Consider the following 21,940-nt stretch of genomic DNA (forward strand, 5'->3'; position numbering starts at 1 on the left):
CTGATCAAGTGTTCTATCTGTAGGAAGCTCGTCTTTTTCATCTTAGCTTTTTCTTTGAACTCGTTTCGTATGTAATCTTGGAGTCCTGGAGTTCTTTGCCCAGCACGTAATAGGTTTCGATACAAGAAAAGCACTTGTCTCTGTAACTGGCTTCGCTTCGCCATTTTAAATTATGCAATTTTCAGAAAGCCTCGCATTGAAATGATTAAATGATATTTGTTACATAAGAAAACGTTTAAGGCATTCGACACCACTTATTTGAAAAAAGACTGGATATGCAACCATTCGTTCGACACAGTGTTCGACACAGGTAAAAGTGGCTTACAGCCACTCGACCACTACCCTGGGAGCTAGAGTCTCAGAGAGTCAAAGGATGAAAAACGGGGGAAGGAATTGCGAAGGAGAATGGAATAGTAAAAGGGATTCCTCTTCCATTCTCCTTCGCATTTCCTTTCCCCCGTTCTTCATCCTTTGACTCTCTGAGGCTCTGGCACCCAGGGTACTCGACCACGAGCGGTGAACAACACGTGAACAGTTTCCGTCTTTCTGCAAATGGGTAAAATCCTAGAGCAGCGCGCTGTGGTTTCACGTGACCATTCTTGTGCGCGTGCTCTGATCAATTTGGCCTAAGTTATTTTTGGATTCGCTGTACTTATGCCGGTCAAATGCCTTTAATGGACCAGGGGTTTTTTGTGATTGCGTGATCAGCGTATTTTCGATGCGTGAATTCGTGAAACAAGCCCTGGTCAAACGATCCAATATTTCACCTAACATTTCACCTAACATTTCGCCCAATATGATGTTGGGCGAAATGCTGGATTGTTTGACCACCAACGTTGGATCACCTTCCAACATCGAAAAAAATGTTGGGCGAAATGTTGGGCGAAATGTTGGTTCGTTTGACCAGAGCCTAACACCTCAAAACAATAGAATTGTTTGGTTGACCCAACAAGGTGGTCAAACGATCATCCAACATTTGGCCCAACACCATGTTGGGCTTTATGCGTGAATGCGTGAATAGACATTCACGCGCGACCTTTAAATTAGCATTACTCATGGCGCGATTGCGTGAAAATGATTGCTGTGAATTTGTACCACTTGGTACCAGCAGAACGTCTTGGTTTCAAGTACGAGACCAGAAAAATATCTCCAGTATTCAGAGATTCCAAAGCCGACGGCTATACCGACAAGAAGATATATGCAGCATGCATAATATTGTAATGATCGAAAATAAGATAGCTATTCAAAATTGTCCAACAGACCGGCAATATAAATATCTTTAACAATTTATAAAAGCTTTTTTAGGTGACGCAGTTGCTTAAGGTAGACGTATACAGATCAAGTAAGAAAAAAATAAAATTTGGTCATTTTTTTTTTCTTTGTCTAAAAGCTCCAAAAACGATCGATTTATGTGGCTGCGTTATGATTCTGTATTCTTGCAACAGTAACATGTCAAAAATTAAGCTTTTTCATAGTCAGGTATCATCAATTTTCCATAGCAACGCAAATTTTGGTTGCTAGGGTACTTATTTTCCCTATTTTCGAATGTAGGATAAACATTTCGTCAGGGATTTCAACAGAGCTTCTTTGTAGGTTAAGTGCAGGCTCAAAAAAGCTATAACCAAGTCTTTTTGCTACTCTTGGCCTGTACTTTATGGTTAACTTCAATTTTCAGTAGGCAATTTATGGTAACTATTTGTGTCCTACTTGCGCGCTTCAAATTGAGGAATTATTTTTGACTGTTGCTTATTTCATAAAGGAGATGAAAACGAGAGTTTTAGCTAGACGGAAAGGAAAGAAAAGACGGGTTTGTAATGCAAACATAAGGCCCCGAGAGGATAATGAAAGGTGCATCCCAGATAGGCCTAGGCCGTTCGGCAATAACAGTGTCGCCAACCAACAGCAATGTTTGGGCAATGCAGATGCCAATATAGCCAGTGAACCAAGCACAAGTACTCCGAAAACCTCGTGAAAGGAAGTAAGAAATAAAAGTGCTGAAAAGCTGAAGAACTCTGTACTTTGCAAGTTGGATCGAAGTCCAACGAAGGGAAGGGTAACCAGGAGGAGAAGTGCTATGACAGGAAGGATAAAAAAGGTGGGGCTAGTGGAAGGTTCAGGCTATGCACTTATTGAAGTCAAAAGAATCCAAGATTGTGTGAGTTCTGCTGCAATCTGTGGAAAATGCAGAAATCCCAAATCCAAATTGACTCTTTTTGAAGATGAGAATGGTAGAAAAGGACTTGCTCAACAATTTTTTCTTCAATGTAGTCTCTGCAAGACATCAACAGAGCTTGTCTCAAGTCACAAGACAAAATCCAAAGGGCCCTTTGATGTCAATTTAAGAGCTGTACATGCTGCCTCAAAAGGATTGGGGCTAAAAGGTCTCTCAAGGTTTTGTGCATCTACAGATTTACCTAAGCCACCAAATGCAAAGGCCTTTAATGTAATTTTGAAAAATCTTTCTGACACTGCTCATCAACAAGCTGTTAAATGCACTAAAGAGGCTGCTGAAAGACTTATAAAGATTACCCAGGAGGAAGAGCCTGAAAATATAGAAGCTGATGAGGATGGTGCACCTATAGCAAAAGTAGCTGTGACAGTAGATGGAACATGGCAGCGCCGTGGTCATTGTTCCAAAAATGGTGTAGTTTTTGTAATTTCAGTAAAAACTGGTGAAGTTTTGGATTTTGTGGTCAAAAGTATGACTTGCCATGAGTGCATGAAACATGGAGCTGCGAATATGTCGCAAGAAGCATACAAAGAATGGATGATTAACCATAAACAAAACTGCAGTATCAACCATACAGGGTCCTCAGATAGTATGGAGACAGAAGGTGCCAAAGAAATATTTTTGCGGTCAGTTTCAACAAGAAACCTAAAGTATACAACATTTGTTGGAGACGGTGACAGTGACTGTTTTCCGAATGTAAAGGAAGAGTGTCACAAGAAATTTAAAGATAATTATGTTGTTGTCAAAGAAGAGTGTGTTGGGCATGTCCAAAAGCGCCTTGGTACAGCTCTGCGTCGATACAAACTCAACATGAAGGGGAAAAAACTAAGTGATGGCAAAGGTGTTGGTGGAATAGGGCGTCTAACAGACAAAGTTGTTGATAAAATGCAGAATTTTTATGGCCAGGCAATAAGGAAAAACTCTGGTAACCTTGAAGGCATGAAGAAAGATATCCTCGCAATATTGTCACACATGGTAAAAGAGGATGGAAAAACTTTAGAGGAACAGCACAGGAATTGCCCAAAAGATAGCCAAAGTTGGTGCAAATTCTGGAAAGACAGAGTCAGTTACAATGACATAAAGCGCCTATCAGCAGTTTTCATGCCAGAGCTAACACCAATTTTCAAAAGGCTTTCAAATGACACCTTGCTGAGCCGCTGTCTGATGGGTGTCACCCAGAATCAAAATGAAGCTTTAAATGGTGTGTTATGGAGCAGATGCCCCAAAACAAAGTTCTGTGGGAGAGCAAGGGTTGTTTTGGCTGTTTCTGAAACTGTTCGTCATTTTAACACTGGTGCTGGTTCTACACTAACTTTAATGGAAGCTTTAGATGTAGAGCCAAGCTCTAATATGCTTTCCGCTTTGAGGCATGAAGATATTAATAGGGTAAAAGAAGCAGCAAGAAAAGTTTCAGAGAAAGCAAGGTTATTGAGAAGAAAGAAAAGAGGCCAGAGGAAATCAAAGAGTGCTAATGAAACAGTTTCTTACCTTCCTGGTGCTTTTGGTGTTGAGAAACAACCAGAAGCATATGCAGTTGGGACTCAAATAAATACTGTAACCAAATATGGATTAAAGAGAAAGAGAATTACTGACAAAGAAGGTGCAAGAAACCAAGAGAAAATGACAGTCAATCAGCAGGAGCAAGGGAAATTGAATCCCAAAAAGAAACTTAAAATTGATGCTAACTCCAAGAAGGAAGTTATCCAGGAAACATTGGATGAGCCGAAAATCATGTTTGTGGATGAAAGTCAGATACAATCAATAAGGACAATTTAGCATGAAGTAATATATAAGGTATTTAATGATCACAAAGTTACTGGTGAAATTTTATTTTTATCACAAACTGACTGTTTTCAAAATGCTGCAAACTCATATAACTTTTTTTCCATGGTTCAACCTACTATATTTTCTAAATGACTATTCTGAATTTTTATACAAACGTTACCCCCTGTTTTACAAACTATAAAATTCAATCTGGGATTGAAGTATTTTCAGATTTTCTTTCAAATAATCATTTTCCTGTTGCAGTTTCATTTACTTTTTAATTCATAACTGAAAGGGACAGAACTTTTACCATCACAGCAACTCAAATATCATGTAAAAACTTTGAAGCCTCTTTTCTCAGAAGTGCGCAATTTGATATAAACTTGCGCTGCGGACTGTAGTTTTGTAATGCCTATGGTTATAGACCTGAAATTTTCAAGCAATATATAATTTTTGATGTTCTATGCAATGACTGTCTTGTTTTTTTCATGTGGGCTTGCAGAATTTTTTCATTTTAAAAAAACAGTTTTCTAGGGTTAACCCCCCCGTCTTTTGATTTTTCAAAAATCTAAAACAGTCATTTCACTCATAGCAATCTTTATTAACTGTTTTTTGTCACCAATGTGCAAATAAAAGTCGAGGTTTGCCCTAGTTTTCTGCAGAGTTTTAAGAAGTTGGCCTGTAGTAGGACACTACCCCCGGTTTTTGGTACTACATTTTGAATTTTTTTTTCAATTTTTGGATAGAAAAAGGATTGATTCAGTTTTCCTGAAAAAGTCTACGTAATCGATGCTTCAAGTGCTGAGTTATAGAGGAAAAACAAAAATTTTGTTAGAAGTTTTCAGATCGGTATACGTCCACCTTAAAGGGCTTCACCATTTTTCTTGCAATTGCATATTGATTATCAAGTAGTCAAGCTATTGGGTTCGACGTGAACGAAACGAAGGTATGTCGAGAGAACGATTGCTGGCTGGGCTCTTTTATCTTTTCTACGAGGCCTATCAACCCGTTTGGCTACGAAATATATGATTATATTTCTCAACTGAAAATTTGGCATTTTCATTTTATAACAGTAACAAATTTTCGGAGATGCACGAAAAGGCTTGCTTTGAAGAAATCTTGGAGAGAATTGTAGGAAAGTGAACCATTTAGCATAGAATTCTATGTGATCTTCAGTTTGTTTTCGGGGAAGGAAAATCAAAAACACATGCCAGGCGTGGATCCAGACCGGTTCCACAGGTTTCAGAAAACCGGTCAAACTCTCAGAGCTATGTTTCTCTGTGAATCTTGAATTTTTATCTAAAATTTCAATTGCAACATTGCTGCTTTTGTCCCAGGCTGAATAAAGGTCTTCTGTTTACATACTGAATTGAACCCCCACACAGTCCTTATTTCTTAACGACAGCTCTCCCTTGTTGCACAGATTCCAACAGAGTTTCCTAATTCATATTTTATCCCAAAGTATCCGAGGAATTCAAAATCGAGGAAATCAGTGGCCACTCGAAGTTACAATTTGGAGTATGCTATCCAGGGGCGGATCCAGGATTTTTGGTGACTATAGCTCAAATCTTTTGGGATCGGAACCACGCCCTCCTTGCTTGCGGGACACGCCCACTATATGGGCAAATAATAAACCATGTGTGTTTATAGTTGCTTCGTATTCATGAATATTCCTTCGAACATCCTTTTTCTATTTCCAGGGACGCCAGAGAAGAGGGTGTGGGGGTACAGCCGCCCCTGTTGCCCTTTGGCAGAAGGGGCAAGGGTTGTTTTTAATAAAATTCCCTTGAAACTGGCCAATTGTAATAATCAGAGAGATTCGTATGAAATTCTGAACTTCTCAAAACATGTAAAATAATTCCTTGTGCCGAAAGTTAGCCAATGTTGAAGATACCTACAGATAATAAAATTGATGTTACGTATGAATTTGTAGAAGCTGAGAATTATCTTTCAAAAGCCTTTTTACTCAAGCCTGCCCCCCCCCCCCCCCCCCTCTTGCCGCTTGGTCGTTCCGCCGTCCCTGTCTATTCCCTAGTAGGTCCTTGCCTTTGAAGCTACATTACAGGGGACCCAGGATGTGAAAACGAGCAATAGTCTACTGTTGCTTTACAGGGGACAGAGAGCGGAGAAATACCGTGGATACTCATATTCTATTGGTTAAAAGGCCATTTTCAAACCTTACTATAGCTTGACTATAGCTCGCGCCAAAAATTATAGTACGGGTTTCATTGTCTTCGATGCCTTTTCCAGAGCAAATCCCCAGACCGACTATAGCTCGGAATATCCACTGTAGCTCAATTCCGGTTGGTTAGTGTCAACAAAGAACGAAACTTCTGATTCGTCTAAGTTTCAATATTATACCATTCTGCGCTCAGTGTTTTATATCTTAAGCCCAATCTCCAGTGAGAAAAAGTCTTGCGAAATTTCGCTGCGAAATACTTCACGCGACAAATTCCTTTGAATGCTTTTGTTGACCTCACGACATTGGAATGTAAAGTTTGGAAGCGTGACAAAAGAATACGGAATATGATTGGCTGTTGAAGGATTTCGCAAGCGAAAAGCGAAAAAAGTTAATCTCATTTTAACTTTTTTTCGCAGAGAAATTCTTCGCGAGAAATCCCAGCAAAAGATTACTGCGCATGCCTAAGACGTATTTCGCGCGAACTTTTTCGCATTTCGCAGTTTTTTTTCTCACTGGAGATTGGGCTTTACCTGGAGAGGCATTGTGATGACACATTGCCAGCAGTGCATGTTTGTTAATCGCATTTGATAACCTATACCGCTGCTTTCAAATGTGAATTCCGAAAATCAAACACTGAGATTTTGACTATAGCTCGAGCTACAGTTGCTATAGTCTGGATCCGCTCCTGGCTATCTATGCTCCAATTTTGAAACCGGTGGCTATTGGTTTCCGGAAACCTTTGGAAACCGGTGCCCATATGTTTCCCTTAAAGGTAATGTGTCCATATAAAAGGACTGCGTATATCCAACTTGTCAAGCCACCCATCAAAATAACAGTTTGCGATTGGTTAGTATTCTTGCGATGCAAAACTGCTCACATGAAAAGCTGATCTCGCAGCAGGATAGATAAACAGAGCGACCGTAATGACTGGGGCGATGACATGAAAAATCACATGTTTCTAAAAACCCCCGCAGAGTCGCTTGCTATAGCTGGACACATTACCTTTGAGACTGGTTTCCACTATGAGTTAACGTGAGATAATTTTGAGTTAAATTGAAAATTAAGTCATGGTTGTGGAAATTGAAAATTGCTGACATCGTTAAAATACTGATGTGTATATATCATTGACAAGCTTTCTTTCAGGCGAGCCCGAATCTAGCGTTTATATTGAAGTCAGACGTATACTTAAGAAGTTACAATTGTTTCGAGTTTAGGAAACATAACCTTTTTGACGTCATTGGTAACGTGACTTCGATGAATTTTTGAAAATGTTGTAAGGGCTTAAATTATTCGTTATACCATATTGTTCCATAATCAGCCGAGAAAACAAAGGTTAGGCAAGCCGGTCGAAGGTTGAGAGGAATGCCCTGCCTATGTAAGGGGAGAGAGCACCCAAAAACCGGTCAAAATTTGGCTAGATCCGCGCCTGCATGCCCTGCTAGATCTCTTTGATGCAATGTATATCGATGAAAGAAAATGTCGTCTTGGTTTTTTCATTGATTAATCTAAAGCTTTGGATACAACTGATCATTCGATACTTCTACAGATGCTTTATCGTCACCACGTACGTTATTATTGTTAAATAGATAAAACTCAGTGGAGTAAATATCTACAACATTTGTAGGTTTAAGCCCATTGAAGAGCAACGATAACTGGGGACCCCGTTAAAGAGAAACAAGGTTGGGAACAGTTTATTCTTTAACTAAAGGTAACTCTGGTCCGTTACTCCACTGATTTTTCTCTTTTTACAAAAATACATGAACATTAGAATATCAACAGAAGAACTATACTTTAAAAACAAAAGGCTGAAGCTGTACCAAGGTCATAATTTTCTAGGGGGCGCAAAAATTGGTACAGTGTAGCCAATTTTGAGCCACTACGCCACTGCTTTACATTCTACTAGTTCGAAAAGTTGGCCCCCCGGTTAGCCCCCCGGTTAGCCCCCCTCCTAGATTTTTAAGGCTACATCCACCACTGACAACGTAATCAATTTATGTTGTTTCAGTAATAGCCATTAGCCCCTAATATTGGTGGTAGTACTAGTACCCATGTTTTGAGTTTAAGGTTAGAAAACCATTGACAAAATGAAGACAAACAAATTTATCTGCACAAGCTTCCATGATTGTCTCACTTCATTTTGAAAAATGGGGACTTCACTTCAATTATTTTTTCTGTTTCAAAAATAAAACCATATGGGCTTGCTTCTAACCATGGTCACTTTGGATTAATAGCAAATCCAACTTGTTCAATGTTTGCTATGTCTGACTTCTCGCCATAAGCATCCAAAGCATTTTTTTCGTTTTCTAATCCCCAGTCACAAGCATTGCTACTTGATTTTTCCTAACTAAGCCTAACTGTCATTTCCGTTGATCAAAATTGCATCCACTAACCCCTTTCTCAATGAAAGTAAATCTTGAAATGGCTTTGAAAAAAGCAAACATTTTACAACATATTGGCTAAAAGCTTTTTCGTCTGACACTCCTCAGAGCATAAAACGTCAGAATAAGGGTCCGAAAGAACACTTGAATTAGAAACTTAAACTTCAGCACTCGAAGCAAAAAATTACGAAAAAGTCGATTTTTGGAAAGACCAGAATTCAGAAATTTCTTGAAAATCCAACAATGTGATTTGCGGGTTGGCATTGATATTTAGCTACAGAGAATGAAAATATATTTCCCTCATCCAAATATTCTTGACAAAAATTTCAAGAAATTTTGAAAACAACAGAAACATCGATAATTGACTTTGTTTGCAGCTGTGACAACCCTTCCCAAAAAGTATCTTTAAGAAAATGGACTATCGGACCCAGAATAATAAAAATATGGACCCGATGTCATAATTCAATTCAATTCTTAACCACAGATTGAAATTTCCCTTTTGTCCGTTGGTTGGCGAAGACACAGGTTTGGCACGTCTCCACCAGTGATTGAGTCATATTGTTTCCGCATTGAATAAAGGCAAGATAGGAGGTTATAATTCGTAATAGATCGCCGGAGCGCAGAGGAATAAACGTGGTAAGTTATTTGTACATTCCCTTGATGTATCGACTCTAAAATTTAACCTCCTAGACCTTTACTTAACGACAAATGATATCAAATTTCAATTTGTCAGCCACCTTTTGGCATAACTTTGCTTTCAGTATCAATTTTAAGTTGCCTATATATATCTGTCTATTCCCTTCTGTAAAATATGTTGAAAAGAGATTAAAATGTGTAAAATTGAATAGTGTGACGTGACGACCAGTGCTTCTGCTCACTGCGATGCATTTTTCTGTATCGTAAACAGCGCTGGGATACGAAGGCATATTTGATCTAATTGCGTCGATACACTAACTTATGCAAAACACCTTGTTGCATCTGGGTATTTCGCTGATACACTAAACTCAAACACTTACCTACTGCAAAACTTCTTAAGTTTTCTTGTAGGCAGGTCTGAGGAAAAGCCTAGTACTAACAATTTTCGTCTAACAATTGATACATTCAGCATGCTTACGCGCTATCGAAACCTACGCTTAGGCAATGCTTGGGTTTACGTGGTTTCTAAGGTCCCTGTAACCACCGGGTTGGGTAAAACCGCAATCCTGCCATCACTGGAAGGCTGAGGTACGTACAGTCTGGTAGGGTACAGTGAGAAGTAACTAATTCCAGTAAATACGATTGCTTTGTTTAGTGGTGAGAAAATTTGGGTAGCGCACACGAAAGCACCATTTAAACCCATAAAATGTAAAAGAAAAAAGGCAGTAAAAGTGACTGATTAAATTTGTCAAGAAAACAAACAACATCTCCAAAAAACTGAAACTTTTGTATTTTGATACCCTCTTCAAGAGTGAAGTTAGTATATTCACATTTGATATATCTCAAAACAAACACACTGGTGCAGTAAATGATTGATTTGCACAAAATTCTTTCTTACACAATCTAGAAAACAGACAAGCAGAAAAAACTTTTCACTTTCAATAATAAAGCATGACATCATATATTAAGATATATTTTTGAAGTTTTTAAATTTTAACCACATAGCCTGAAAAGTCATAACTTGGTTAAAAATCCACTCTCCTAAATTTGCAAAGTCAGTAGAATATATAATAAATCAGGGGAGATATAGCTAACAAAAGATTTCAAGTTTGCTAAGGGATGGTTACTTTTATTTTGGCTTGGTTTATAAAGTTATGAACAGAGACCAAGCTACAGAGGTATGATTAGGAAAAGAGCCTTTTTCACAACAATTTTATTGATGCGACTATATTTGCTTTTCTGTTTGTTGAATGAAAGCTTTCCTAATCCTCATTGAAATTATTGAAAAATGTGATTATTTAATCCATGCGGTAATCAGCAGCCCTGGTCATGGTATTAGCCTCCGAAAAATATTACCACTGCCCCAAAATTCCTTTGTCTGTTGTGGCCTGCATGACCTAAATTTCTTTTGTTGAGTCATGATAACCAATGGGTGAACAGGAGTAAGGTATTAGTTTTTCATTTCTAATACTATGAGGGCCACTGTCAGTGGAAGCGAGGGTGGACAGAGAAAAAACAATACTGGAAATTAACTTTATGAATTTATAAAATGTAGCTGTACTTTTGCTAGCAATGCCTTTGGATGGATAATTTGATTGACAAAATTTAGACACTGAATATAAAGAGCAAAAGTCACAAAATAATTTGTTTAAGCTAAATGCAGTTGCATTGCATGAAACTTTGATTCTATATGTTATGCAGGAAGCTAAGCATCAAAAAATACTCCATAGAGTCACAGGCAATATTCTCACATTTATTACTCTCGGTGTCTTACGTTTTTGCGCTGCATTTCTCTAAAGTAAATCGCTTGCTGTATCGTAATAGAATCTCATTTGCGGGCCAAAAGCCTCATGGTATTAGAATTAATGGGCTAGTACCTTGGGGCTCCAATACTCAGCAGCAAACCGCTGTATCAAAATAAGATTTCACTCGGGTAGTTTGCCACAACCATAATCCATTTATATTTTGTAGGACCCATCCTTCACCCAAAATTAGTTGGAGTGAGGGCCTTCATAAGAGTGGGGACCGTCTTAATTTTAGAGCAGCCATTCTTAAACTCCGCAGCAAAATTTCATCCGGCCTGCCAAATGCTTTTTACCTCAATAATAATTTTTGCCAACATTTCCAAAATTTGGAATTCGATTTATCTTTGGTTTTCTTTTGTCCCCTCTGATATTTTTTTTCTCTGTAGTAAATATTAAATGCGTTCCATGGACAGTTATTAGTCCAAAAGGGAGTACCAAAATAGGAAATGCTTTATTTAATCATTTTATCGTTTCATAGCGTTTCCTTTTTCATTTCAACAATAAGAACTATGGAACCTAGTTATGAAAACTTTAAGAATATTGCCTTTAATTTTCTCCTGTTAAAATCTATTTGAGGTCTTGTTTCTGGCCATTTGTAGATAAATAAACCAAAAATTTTTCTTGCTGCCAACCATGGTGGCGGCCTTGACTAAATACATCCACAAACATAAGATTTTGGCCTTTCTTTAAAATACGCTGTGCAGTCCCTCGACCTGACTTCAGGCACTTCTAGCCTAAAAATAGCATAGAATGATCTTCTGACTCTCTTCTGACTCAAGTTACAAACCTTTGTGAAAACTATTTTTTGGGTTGATGCGAAGGTAGATGAGATAGGCAGGCACGAAATAAAAGGCCTGTCTATCTTATCACTAACTTAGCCTGGTTGAAATGAGATCTGAGTTCTTATTTAGATCAGCTTACACAAGGTATGTAAAAGTTGAAAACCAACTGGCCATCGAAGAAAATCTATATGTTTTTCTGGCCCAGCATTTAAAATAATTAAGAACCCCTGTTTTAGAGGCTAATACCAAATACTTTTCTACTCCCAGCCGCCGCTCTTTTGAAGCAAAAGGTTTTAAAGCTGCAGTAAAATGTGAAAGAAGCCTTGGCCTCTGGCTTTTCCTAGCCTTGGCTCCCCCCCCCCCCCCCACTTTTAGATTCTTGGAGTGGGAGCTGCATTTCTCAGCCAATTCGTAACATCTTAAACTGTTTTTGCACCTTAGAGTATTTAATGATGCTCTCTCAGGTTATTGAATCCAAATTCAAAAATTCTAATAAAAAATATATTTTTGTGACATCATAACTTATGAAATATATAACTAATATATCAGATATATCAGATACTGAATAAAAAAACAATTGTTAATTATTCAAGGATAAGTATTTTGGAACAGTTTACCCTCCAATGTGAAACATTGGAAATCTAAGTATAAGTTTTGATTTATTTACATGAATAATAATAATGAATGTTCATTTATATTTTAGCACTGTTCACCAATTTTGGTGGCTTCAAGTTTCACTATTCACCAATTTTCTAATTTTTTAGGTTAGAACTTTGTTTAAAGGTATCCCACTGCCCGCATTTCTTTCAAAATTTAGAGAAAAACACTTATCAGAAACATTTTCCCAAGCTTTTGGGGCTAGCCCCTGACAAGAAAAGAACACACAAGTCCAGTGCTTCATATGGCTCAACTTTTCAAAGGAAAAAAACCCACTCATTGGTCATTTGTTCTTGTTAGGTGCTTGAATCTTGTAAAGCTGTTTGATTTTGTAGCTTTTTCTGTTCCTCTTTGCTTTCTTATGACCATTTTGTTTTGCCACTTGTTGCTTTTCCTGAACAACTACTCACCAAAATTTGTGTCAATTTTTTCAATAACTTGTTGACCATGTTTCAATTTTTAGCCATTCGTGTTATGAGTTTTTTTAGGTTGATCAACCTTGTACAGGTTTCAAAATCTTGGCAATCATATAATTTTTCACTTTAAACAAGTGAAACTTTAAATTTCAATAGGTGAAAATCATGTTTACTTATGTGGTTTTCATAACATATGTTTTGTTAGGGTCACATACATTGCACATGTCTCCATGTAGGGATTAGAGCTCACCATCCTGTAATTTTTGTCAACTCATATTTTTCAGATTACTGGTTGCCAATAATCAAGTATTTGTAATTATTTGAGCAATAGATATAATTAACTAAAACATTCCTGAAAATGTTGTTAACGTTTTGAAAATGCATTCAGAATTTTCTCATTTGCGAAGCTCATTTTTTCCTCTGAACACTTAAAACCATTTTATAATAGTCTTTTGATCTGAGATGTTTACACAAAAGGAGGTAGGAATAATTTCTTGCTAGTACAAATTTTGAGCTTTGAAATTGCCAAAAACATTTAAACACATATTTAATATGTTCATCATGGCACTCTTTGGAGTATAAAACGCCAGAATAATGATCTAAGTTTCTAATCTAAGAATGATATATACCGTGTTGTGGGTCAGTATAGCCCAGTCAGAGACACCAGCACATGACTGTTTAGTCTGCCCAATCAGTACCAATCGGCTTTGGAATATTGCCAATGGAGTAAAAGGGTTGAAGCAAACTCTCTCTTCCTACACTGAAGTATTATGTTTTCATTTTCTTTTCTGAAAATTGACTTTATTTAATACAATCATTTCTGAAAACTGACTATCTTAATTTCCCTCTGGAAGTTTACTCCACACTTATTCTCTTAAAATTGGCTTTATATGTAAATTGGGTTAGATACAAGCTGGCATAATTCTAGGTATACTATCAAAAAGTGTATTATTTATTATTTTTGTAATTTTTTATCAAGACTTCATATGGATGTTGCTTTTAATATTAATTTGATTTTCTTTGGCCTCATTTTCAGATCATCAAAGAATTGAGTTAAAGTTGTTAATTGCTGTTCATTAAAAATGGATGAAACAAAGCAAGATATTGGCAATAGTGAGTACTGTTTGTTTTCCATAACCACTTTTTAATTTTTGGTCTGGATTTGCAACAAAGGTACAAACACATAACTGAAAGTTACAATTAAAATAAATAAGTTCTTTTACTATACATTGAATCATCTACTTTTGGATCCTCTCAAAACAGCACATTCAGATTCTAGACAAACTTCTCAAATGCCCTGAATATGCCTTTCACAACTCTACTGCAGCTTAAATGTGTTGACATTTTTTTGCAATGTTTCTGATTTTAAGGGTTATAGGTTTGTTCAATTCTCAGTTTGTGAAAGGAGGACCATATTTCTATCTCCAGGGATGGGTTAACTATATATTAAACAAACTAAGCCTGGACTGCACAAAGAGCACCACTTGAAGCCTTTCCTTCAGAAAGCAATATTCAATGTTTGTTCCCATTCTTGATAATCAAAAAGCGATTTTGAAAATATTGAAATTTCTGTTTTTAACATTAAGAATCATCATCTTTTTAAACATTTTGTGTCCCTCTGAACTTGATTACCATAAAGAGACAGTTTGTGGGAGCCATTGGCTCTCTGTGTAAAATCCATGAATTCAAGTGTTAAAAATGCAAAGAAAATCCTTTTGCTTAGAAAAGTGATTCAGTTTAAGTTATGTAGGATGCCATTGATCAAAAGATAATTTCTAACTTTCAGTGCAAGCACCACCACCATACAGTCAGGAACAAGGATATCAGCAGGGCTATTCACAACCAGGATATGGGCAACCTTCGCAGGGGTATGGGCAACCTTCGCAAGGGTATGGGCAACAGCCTTCACAATACCCAACAAGCCAAGCACCAGGGTATCCTCCAACCAGCTACCCTCCAACCAGCTACCCAGCAACAAGTTATCCAGGAGGGCAAGTTCCATACAATTATCCACAGGGTTACCAGCCTGCTTCTACTCAAATGGTGAGTTGATATAATTAAGTCTTATATTACATCTATATAACAGCTTCCCCTCTCTGCCACACAATTAGTAACAACTACACCGAATCAATGTGTGACAAAGACCCCATATCCAAGTGGTATTTTGTTTTTCCGCCTCTGGTACTCTATCCCAGGGATGATTGATGATTGCTGATGCATAACAACCCCTGATGATGCATCATATAAAAATATATCTTTTCCCTATGCAAGACACTGACCAGATACCATACAATGATAAAAAGCCTTATGAATCTAATTGGCATTGAAGCATCATCTGCAAAGTTGAAAACTTTCAGAAGGCTGAACATTGCATGCAAGGCTTGAAAAACTACCCAACCATACAACCAGGCGGTCATAGGAAGTTATTTATACATAAAGTTCTGAAGGAAATTTTTTTAAAATATACCCTTTTGAATAAAGCACCACTGTTTGATAAAAATATATATACCGTTTTTTATCAGGCTTACAAAGCTTTGTTATAATTTGTAGAATTCTTTGAAATTCTTAAAAGTTTTTGTTACATTGATAAACCAAAAACCTCTGTTGTATATTGATTATCATTGCAATTTTTTTACTGATTAAAATATGTTTTTCTCTTATGCTTTTCACAGTTGGTTTCTTCTCAGGGTTCTGACATAAATTTTCATCAAATAGTAATTTTCATCATTTACTCTGATAAAGCCTTGCATGCTGGGGCAAAAATTTAGTTGTACATTTCATCATCATCATTAGCCTGTCACACCACTGCTGGCGGATGGCCTCCACATCTTTCTCCACTCATCACGGTTTTGGGCACTCTTGGTCCACGTGCTGCCTGCCTTCTGCTCGATCTCATCTCTCCATCGTCTCTCTGGTCTTCCCTTTCCTCTCTTCCTGTCCCATGGAGTCCATTCTGTCGTTTTCTTAGCCCATTCGTGGTTCTTCATTCGTGCTACATGTCCTGCCCACTTGCCTTTGGCTTCAATCACTTTCTCGATGACATCCTTCACCCCTGTTCTTGATCTTAAGTCTTCGTTTCTGAACTTATCTCTCCTCGTAACACCCAGCATTGATCGTTCCATGCTCCTCTGGGTGACTGCCAGTTTCTCTCTTTGGCAGAACTCTCGTTGGTAAGTGACCATGTCTCAGCTCCATACGTCATTGTACATTTGTACATTTAATGTTGTTTATATTGATGCTTGACCTCATCACCCAAAAGAACTGCAACCCCAATTGATCTGCATTTGTACTTTTCCACCTGCCTTCTTGCAAACATAAATATAATTGCTGTAAATTGTTATTACTAAGAATCTATTCCAAATTAATTGTGACAGTCTCTTTAATGAAGAATAATTTTCAGTCACCAAAACAGAAAATGATTTTGAAGTGGTGGTAAAATTGCTCAGATCTTTATAAATGTAGCTTATGCTTTCATTTACATATCATTACAATTTTTGAACTTGCCATTCCTTCTTTTATCTTCCTATTCATGCATGAAATTTATACACAGATTCCGTCCAGTTGCAGGAAGGAAAAAAATTTTCATGGCCTCCCAGGCCTCTCCGGGAATAAAAAGCATGCGGGCTAAAAAAGACCCAGGGTTGCTGGTTTGGCTGCGTGGGCTATTTAGCCCTTACAGATATTGTTGTTTATCTATTTACATTTGAGTATATACAAGCCAAAAAATAAATTATCTTGTCTACTTGTAAACATGATTTATGTTAAGAAGACAGTTTTGTGTGCATTACTACTCCTTAAAATGACAAAAGAGATATCTGGTTTTTTGCAAAATAGCAACGTTTTATGTTGAAACATAGATTTATTGAGTAGTATCCAAGAGCAGTACAATGTTATTTAAAGGATAAAACAGAATTAAGTTGATTCGCATTAAAAATTCAAGAAAGAATAACTGAAATACACTTTTTTTATAAGAGATGAAGGTCGACTTCGAGTACTCCAGTTCCTTAACGGTATAGCAAATTCCAATACTCATTCTTTCTTAAGACTTTCTTAATCTGAAAACAGCACGTAAGAGCGAAAAAATTACATGAAAAAGATTGGCAGATAACATACACATAAACCTTAAAGAGAAGCAGAAATGTGGATTGAAAGTAGCGAGAGAGTTCAGGAAAAGGGTAAATGATTGGTTCTTTTTTTTTGACAAATCACAACCGTTTACATCTCACCCAGTTGAAGAGTCAAAGAGCAAAAACGAATTATTTCTGAAAGTTTTTTAATTTTTTCCGATTGCCCAGTTTCCGTTTCTTGTAGCGTGTTTCTTAAGACAAATTTCTTACTTTACTGTGTCATGTAACAATTCTCATTCTTGCAATTCTACGCTATCTGTTGTTTTTTTCCTGCACACTCATTATCTAGTTTTATAAGGTTAACGTTAACATTTGATGTCGAACGAAACGGAAATTTCCTTTTTATGACGATATCTATAAAAACCATATATGTTGTTATTTGACACGACGCTATTCATAAATACCCTGGTATATAGCGGTAAGTAGTAAAGACACTGAGGTGTGGGACAATGAGAGCGTTGTTATAAACAACTGCGCGGGCGGAAAAAAGCCCTCGCCAAACCTTTTTGCGTGGGGTCTGTGCGGGCGCGGGCTATAGCCCTTGTCTTTGACACAGCTATTCAACTAGAAAAAGAGTGAAGCCTCCATAAAATGGACATGGCTCGGACCAGTATTATTGTCCGTTGAAAAGAGGTGTCTGCTGTCTGGGGGTTCCTTTAAGAGCGTTTTGATCACTTTGGAAAAAGATGTATCCGTTTTTGGGAGGTGTTCATTGTATAGAGATTCCGTCAATGGACGTTACACTGTACTTTCCCTTGAACATTGGGCATTGGGCATGTGTTTCGAATTCACTGAGATAAGACCATATGAGCACATGTTCTTTCCCAAGCAGAGTCAAAATAACAGTTTTCCATTAGCAAACTTAGAATCTTTCCAAGGCCATATCTCACTTGACTGTTCACATATTTAACTGATTTTACACATTTAGAAGTATTCCATGGTGTTCTTTTATGTCATGTGGCTGAAATTCAAAAATGTTTAAAAGAGTTTTGGTGTGACCTTCCACTTACGAACTTAATTGCTGTTGTGTTGGGAAACCCTTGTTTAAAGTCTTAAAGCTGACAAATCTATTTTCCTCTTCAGGCCTCTAGTAGCCAGACAACTGTTGTTGTTTCTCAACCTGGTATGGCTACAGGGGCTCCGCAAGTGATGGTTGCCCCACCAAACCACATGGCATTGTCTATAATTACTTGCCTGTTTTGCTTTTGGCCTGTCAGTCTTTTTGCAATCATCAAGTCAAATGAGGTAAGAATGAAACTCCCATTCACTAATTGTTGCTCATTAAATAAGTTGCGTTGTTTATCAGACTTCTTTGTAGAGCCTGTTATTCTGTACCCAGCGTCCGTTATTGAACAGATCCTTGATAAAGTACATGCACCAATTTAATTCCAGATATCCTGTTTGATTGATTCAGGGGTGGATACAGAATAACAGTTGAAAGTCGCACATTAAAACTAACCAGCAAGGGCGGAGCCATTATGGGAGCCCAACCCCTGGAACCAGACCAACTAGGTCTAATTTTATAGGCAAAAACCATGAAGTTTACCGTGTCGAGTATTTCAACCACTATAAATAGAAAAATAATATTTTCACCTAGCTCAAAAAAGTTATCTTGATTTTTGGTCTAAGATATTATTTCCATGTCTTGCAAGGGTTGATGTTCGAAATGCGATTAGTCCGGCTAACCAAGACTGATACACTTCGATCGATGAAACGCCTCAATTGGAGACCCTTCTCTTTAAGAGCGAAAGCTGCGACATACACCAACGAGGTTCGTAGGGCTTACAGTAGTTCTGAGGGTGGCGACGTGAGTGGGGAAATATTTCAAAGTTTAGCCAGCCTGAAACGTTCATATCATATTTATGCGACACTGGCAACGTTCTTAAAAATGTACTCTTCACGGTCACTGTCTTTGAATTTCTTCTATATTAAATTGAATCGTAGCATTGGTTGTGAGATCGACCAGTCGGTTCTGTGGCTGAATGACTGAAGACAAAAACTAAATTATGAAAATCTGACGGTCTTCCGTGCGACACCCTGTATCCGTCCCTGCATTGATTAAAACCGCCTCGCATATTTTTTTGCATAAAAGCGCCTATATAATGTAGCTCAATGTAATTGAATTTAAGAGTTTTTTATCAAGTTCAATTTTCGTCGATATTTTGTGGTGACTAATCTTGTCCTTTTCAAAATTTTATCTGGTTGTCCAAAAAAACCACTCCACTAAAAGATATAAAGTTTGAATAAGTGACTGATGGAGAAATCTCCTTCTCCAGGCCCCCTCACTTAAACATCGAGTTTTGAATCCCCCGGAAACCCCCTTCCTCTTTGAGCGAGCGCACGTACTGTATCACAAAGCAAGTGTATCAATCCTTTTATATGCTGATTATTTCCACTGCAAAAGTTTTTTGATATACCTATCCTCATTGCTTACTGCTTGATTGTTCAGGTTGATAATGCCACGAGCCGTGGAGACATAATGGCTGCCCATGCTGCATCTGCAAGTGCCAGAAAGCTGTCTTTGATAAGCATCGGTATAGGGGTGTGCACCTACATTCTTATTGTTGTCTTGGTCGTTATCCAGGTTGCCGCGGTATCAGCAGCTTCCAGTAACTACTACTAATGTAGACTGTGCAGGGTTGCGACCAGCACGATATGGCTTCGCCCCTGAATTAACAGTGACAAATTATTTTGAGTACAAAAAACTATTTGATTATCAAGATGATCAAAATGTAACTTGCACCCCTTTTAGAGTTCTATGCAATATTGTAACTTGAATATCTTGTTGTAGCTGATTATTTCACAAGTCATTAACTGCATTAAATAATAGCAGCACAATTATTATGTAAATCTGAAATAAGAATGTATGTATCTAATCTAAATTAAGAATGTATGTATCTTAACTCTATAGTTTTTCGTTTGTTATCTCAAATTGTGCATGATAAAAATACACCGCCTTTCTGGCTTCTTTGACTCTTCCTTTGACATGCTCCCTTGTCCTTACAAACATGTATGGTATTCTTGGTGTACAGTTATATTTGCATTCGTGTTTCATATTCATATTAAGCTATTCAATACACAAATAAGTTAAATTCAATTCGAAATAAGAAAAGCAAATTAGAAGAAAAGAAAAGTTCTTATCTCATGTTTTTAAAAGTTCTAGAAAAACTTTTCCCTAAGTTGGATTTTAGGCGATTTTGAATATGTTATGGAGGAAAAAATTCTGCGTAAATTGATGTACTTTTTTACCAATTTGTTCCTGGTTCATCACTTCAACGACTGCACTATTCCTCCACCGGAGTTTCCGACACTGAGCCCACCGGGAATGGCGATAGTTTTCCCTCTCCCACGGGACTCTCTAGGGGTAAGCGCCCTCTAGGTCTTGCCTTATCATCTAAACATTCCAAGAAAGTGTGTCTCTGAAAATGGTAATGATGATGATGATGAGCTAAGTTTGCATGCACCGAGTGATGATGACTATGCTTTGCTATGCCATCTCCCTTTCTGATGCGGTTAAAGTGCCACTGAATTGAAAAAAATGAAATTTTTTTTATTGTTGATTCTGGTAGACTAATCATCGCTGATTTCGAAAAAAAGTTTAGTTTTTTAATTTGTAGGGGTTTCTGGGGTTCTTTTGCGAGTAGGTCGTGCGAAAGGAGGCTGGGGCGAGTGACGCATTCAGATTTATATAGTCAATTCAGCCATAGTGAGGGCTGTAAGAAGATTAAAAGTTACAAATTGTGTAAAACATGATACAAGCATGAAACTTGATAGAGATAGGCAGTTTGATTCGCTGAAAAAGATGGGGTGTGAATAGACGCTGACAAATATCCCCTTGTGCTATTTATAGAGTGGGGTACTAGGTTCCAAACCTCTAAGCAGTAATTGACATAATTTAGCCATTAGATCGCGAAACCAGCATGGAACGTGGTAGTAATAGGCAGTTTGATACGCTGAAAAAGATACGATATGAATTGACCCTGAAAAATCTCCCTTGTGCTATTTATAGAGTGGGGTACTAGGTTCCAAACCTCTAAGCAGTAATTGACATAATTTAGCCATTAGATCGCGATACCAGCATGGAACGTGGTAGTAAGAGGCAGTTTGATACGCCGAAAAGATAGGATATGAATTGACCCTGAAAAATCCCCCTTGTGTTATTTATAGACTGGGGTACCAGGTTCCAAACCTCTAAGCAGTAATTGACATAATTTAGCCATTAGATCGCGATACCAGCATGGAACGTGGTAGTAAGAGGCAGTTTGATACGCCGAAAAGATAGGATATGAATTGACCCTGAAAAATCCCCCTTGTGCTATTTATAGACTGGGGTACCAGGTCCCAGACCTCTAAGGAGTGATTGTCATAATTTAACTTTTAGATCGCGATACCAGCATGGAACGTGGTAGTAAGAGGCAGTTTGATACGCCGAAAAGATAGGATATGAATTGACCCTGAAAAATCCCCCTTGTGCTATTTATAGACTGGGGTACCAGGTTCCAAACCTCTAAGCAGTAATTGACATAATTTAGCCATTAGATCGCGATACCAGCATGGAACGTGGTAGTAAGAGGCAGTTTGATACGCCGAAAAGATAGGATATGAATTGACACTGAAAAATCCCCCTTGTGCTATTTATAGACTGGGGTACCAGGTTCTAGACCTCTAAGCAGTAATTGACATAATTTAGCCATTAGATCGCGATACCAGCTTGGAACATGGTAGTAAAAGACAGTTTGATACGCCAAAAATGATAGGAAGCGAATAGACGCTAAAAAATACCACTTATGCTATTTATAGACTGGGGTACCAGGTCCCAGACCTCTAAGGAGTGATGGAGTAAGGGTGTCATAATTTAACTTTTAGATCGCGACATCAGCATGGAACTTTGTAGAGATGAGCAGTTTGATACGCTGAAACGGATAGGAGGCGAATAGACGCCGAAAAATTTCCCTTGTGCTAT

At 37.7% G+C, this 21,940-nt stretch overlaps 2 protein-coding genes across 2 annotated transcripts; both read left to right on the top strand.

The window, feature by feature from the left end:
- Nucleotides 1-1,635: 1,635 nt before the first annotated feature.
- LOC135689333 (uncharacterized) lies at nt 1,636-4,873 on the top strand. Its single transcript, XM_065206512.2, has one exon. The coding sequence runs from the start codon at nt 2,075-2,077 to the stop codon at nt 4,004-4,006; it is 1,932 nt and encodes a 643-aa protein (XP_065062584.2). The 5' UTR covers nt 1,636-2,074; the 3' UTR covers nt 4,007-4,873.
- Nucleotides 4,874-9,049: 4,176 nt separating this feature from the next.
- Nucleotides 9,050-19,943, top strand: LOC135693535 (proline-rich transmembrane protein 1). The gene is made up of 5 exons (XM_065212063.2): nt 9,050-9,190; nt 13,887-13,963; nt 14,637-14,893; nt 18,061-18,222; nt 19,427-19,943. Exons 2-5 carry the CDS (start codon nt 13,933-13,935, stop codon nt 19,598-19,600), a joined length of 624 nt encoding a protein of 207 aa, XP_065068135.2. The 5' UTR covers nt 9,050-9,190; nt 13,887-13,932; the 3' UTR covers nt 19,601-19,943.
- Nucleotides 19,944-21,940: the final 1,997 nt, after the last annotated feature.

This window comes from Rhopilema esculentum, chromosome 10, assembly GCF_057945365.1.
Source record: "Rhopilema esculentum isolate cy_ngs chromosome 10, ASM5794536v1, whole genome shotgun sequence".
Lineage (NCBI taxonomy): Eukaryota > Metazoa > Cnidaria > Scyphozoa > Rhizostomeae > Rhizostomatidae > Rhopilema > Rhopilema esculentum.

Bases quoted from the DNA above. Each gene is read 5' to 3' on its own strand.
- LOC135693535 (XM_065212063.2), top strand. From the start codon at position 13,933: ATGGATGAAACAAAGCAAGATATTGGCAATA. The intron at 14,894-18,060 runs GTGAGTTGATAT...TTTCCTCTTCAG, and splicing joins AGCCTGCTTCTACTCAAATG to GCCTCTAGTAGCCAGACAAC. The intron at 18,223-19,426 runs GTAAGAATGAAA...TTGATTGTTCAG, and splicing joins CAATCATCAAGTCAAATGAG to GTTGATAATGCCACGAGCCG.
- LOC135689333 (XM_065206512.2), top strand. From the start codon at position 2,075: ATGACAGGAAGGATAAAAAAGGTGGGGCTAGTGGAAGGTTCAGGCTAT.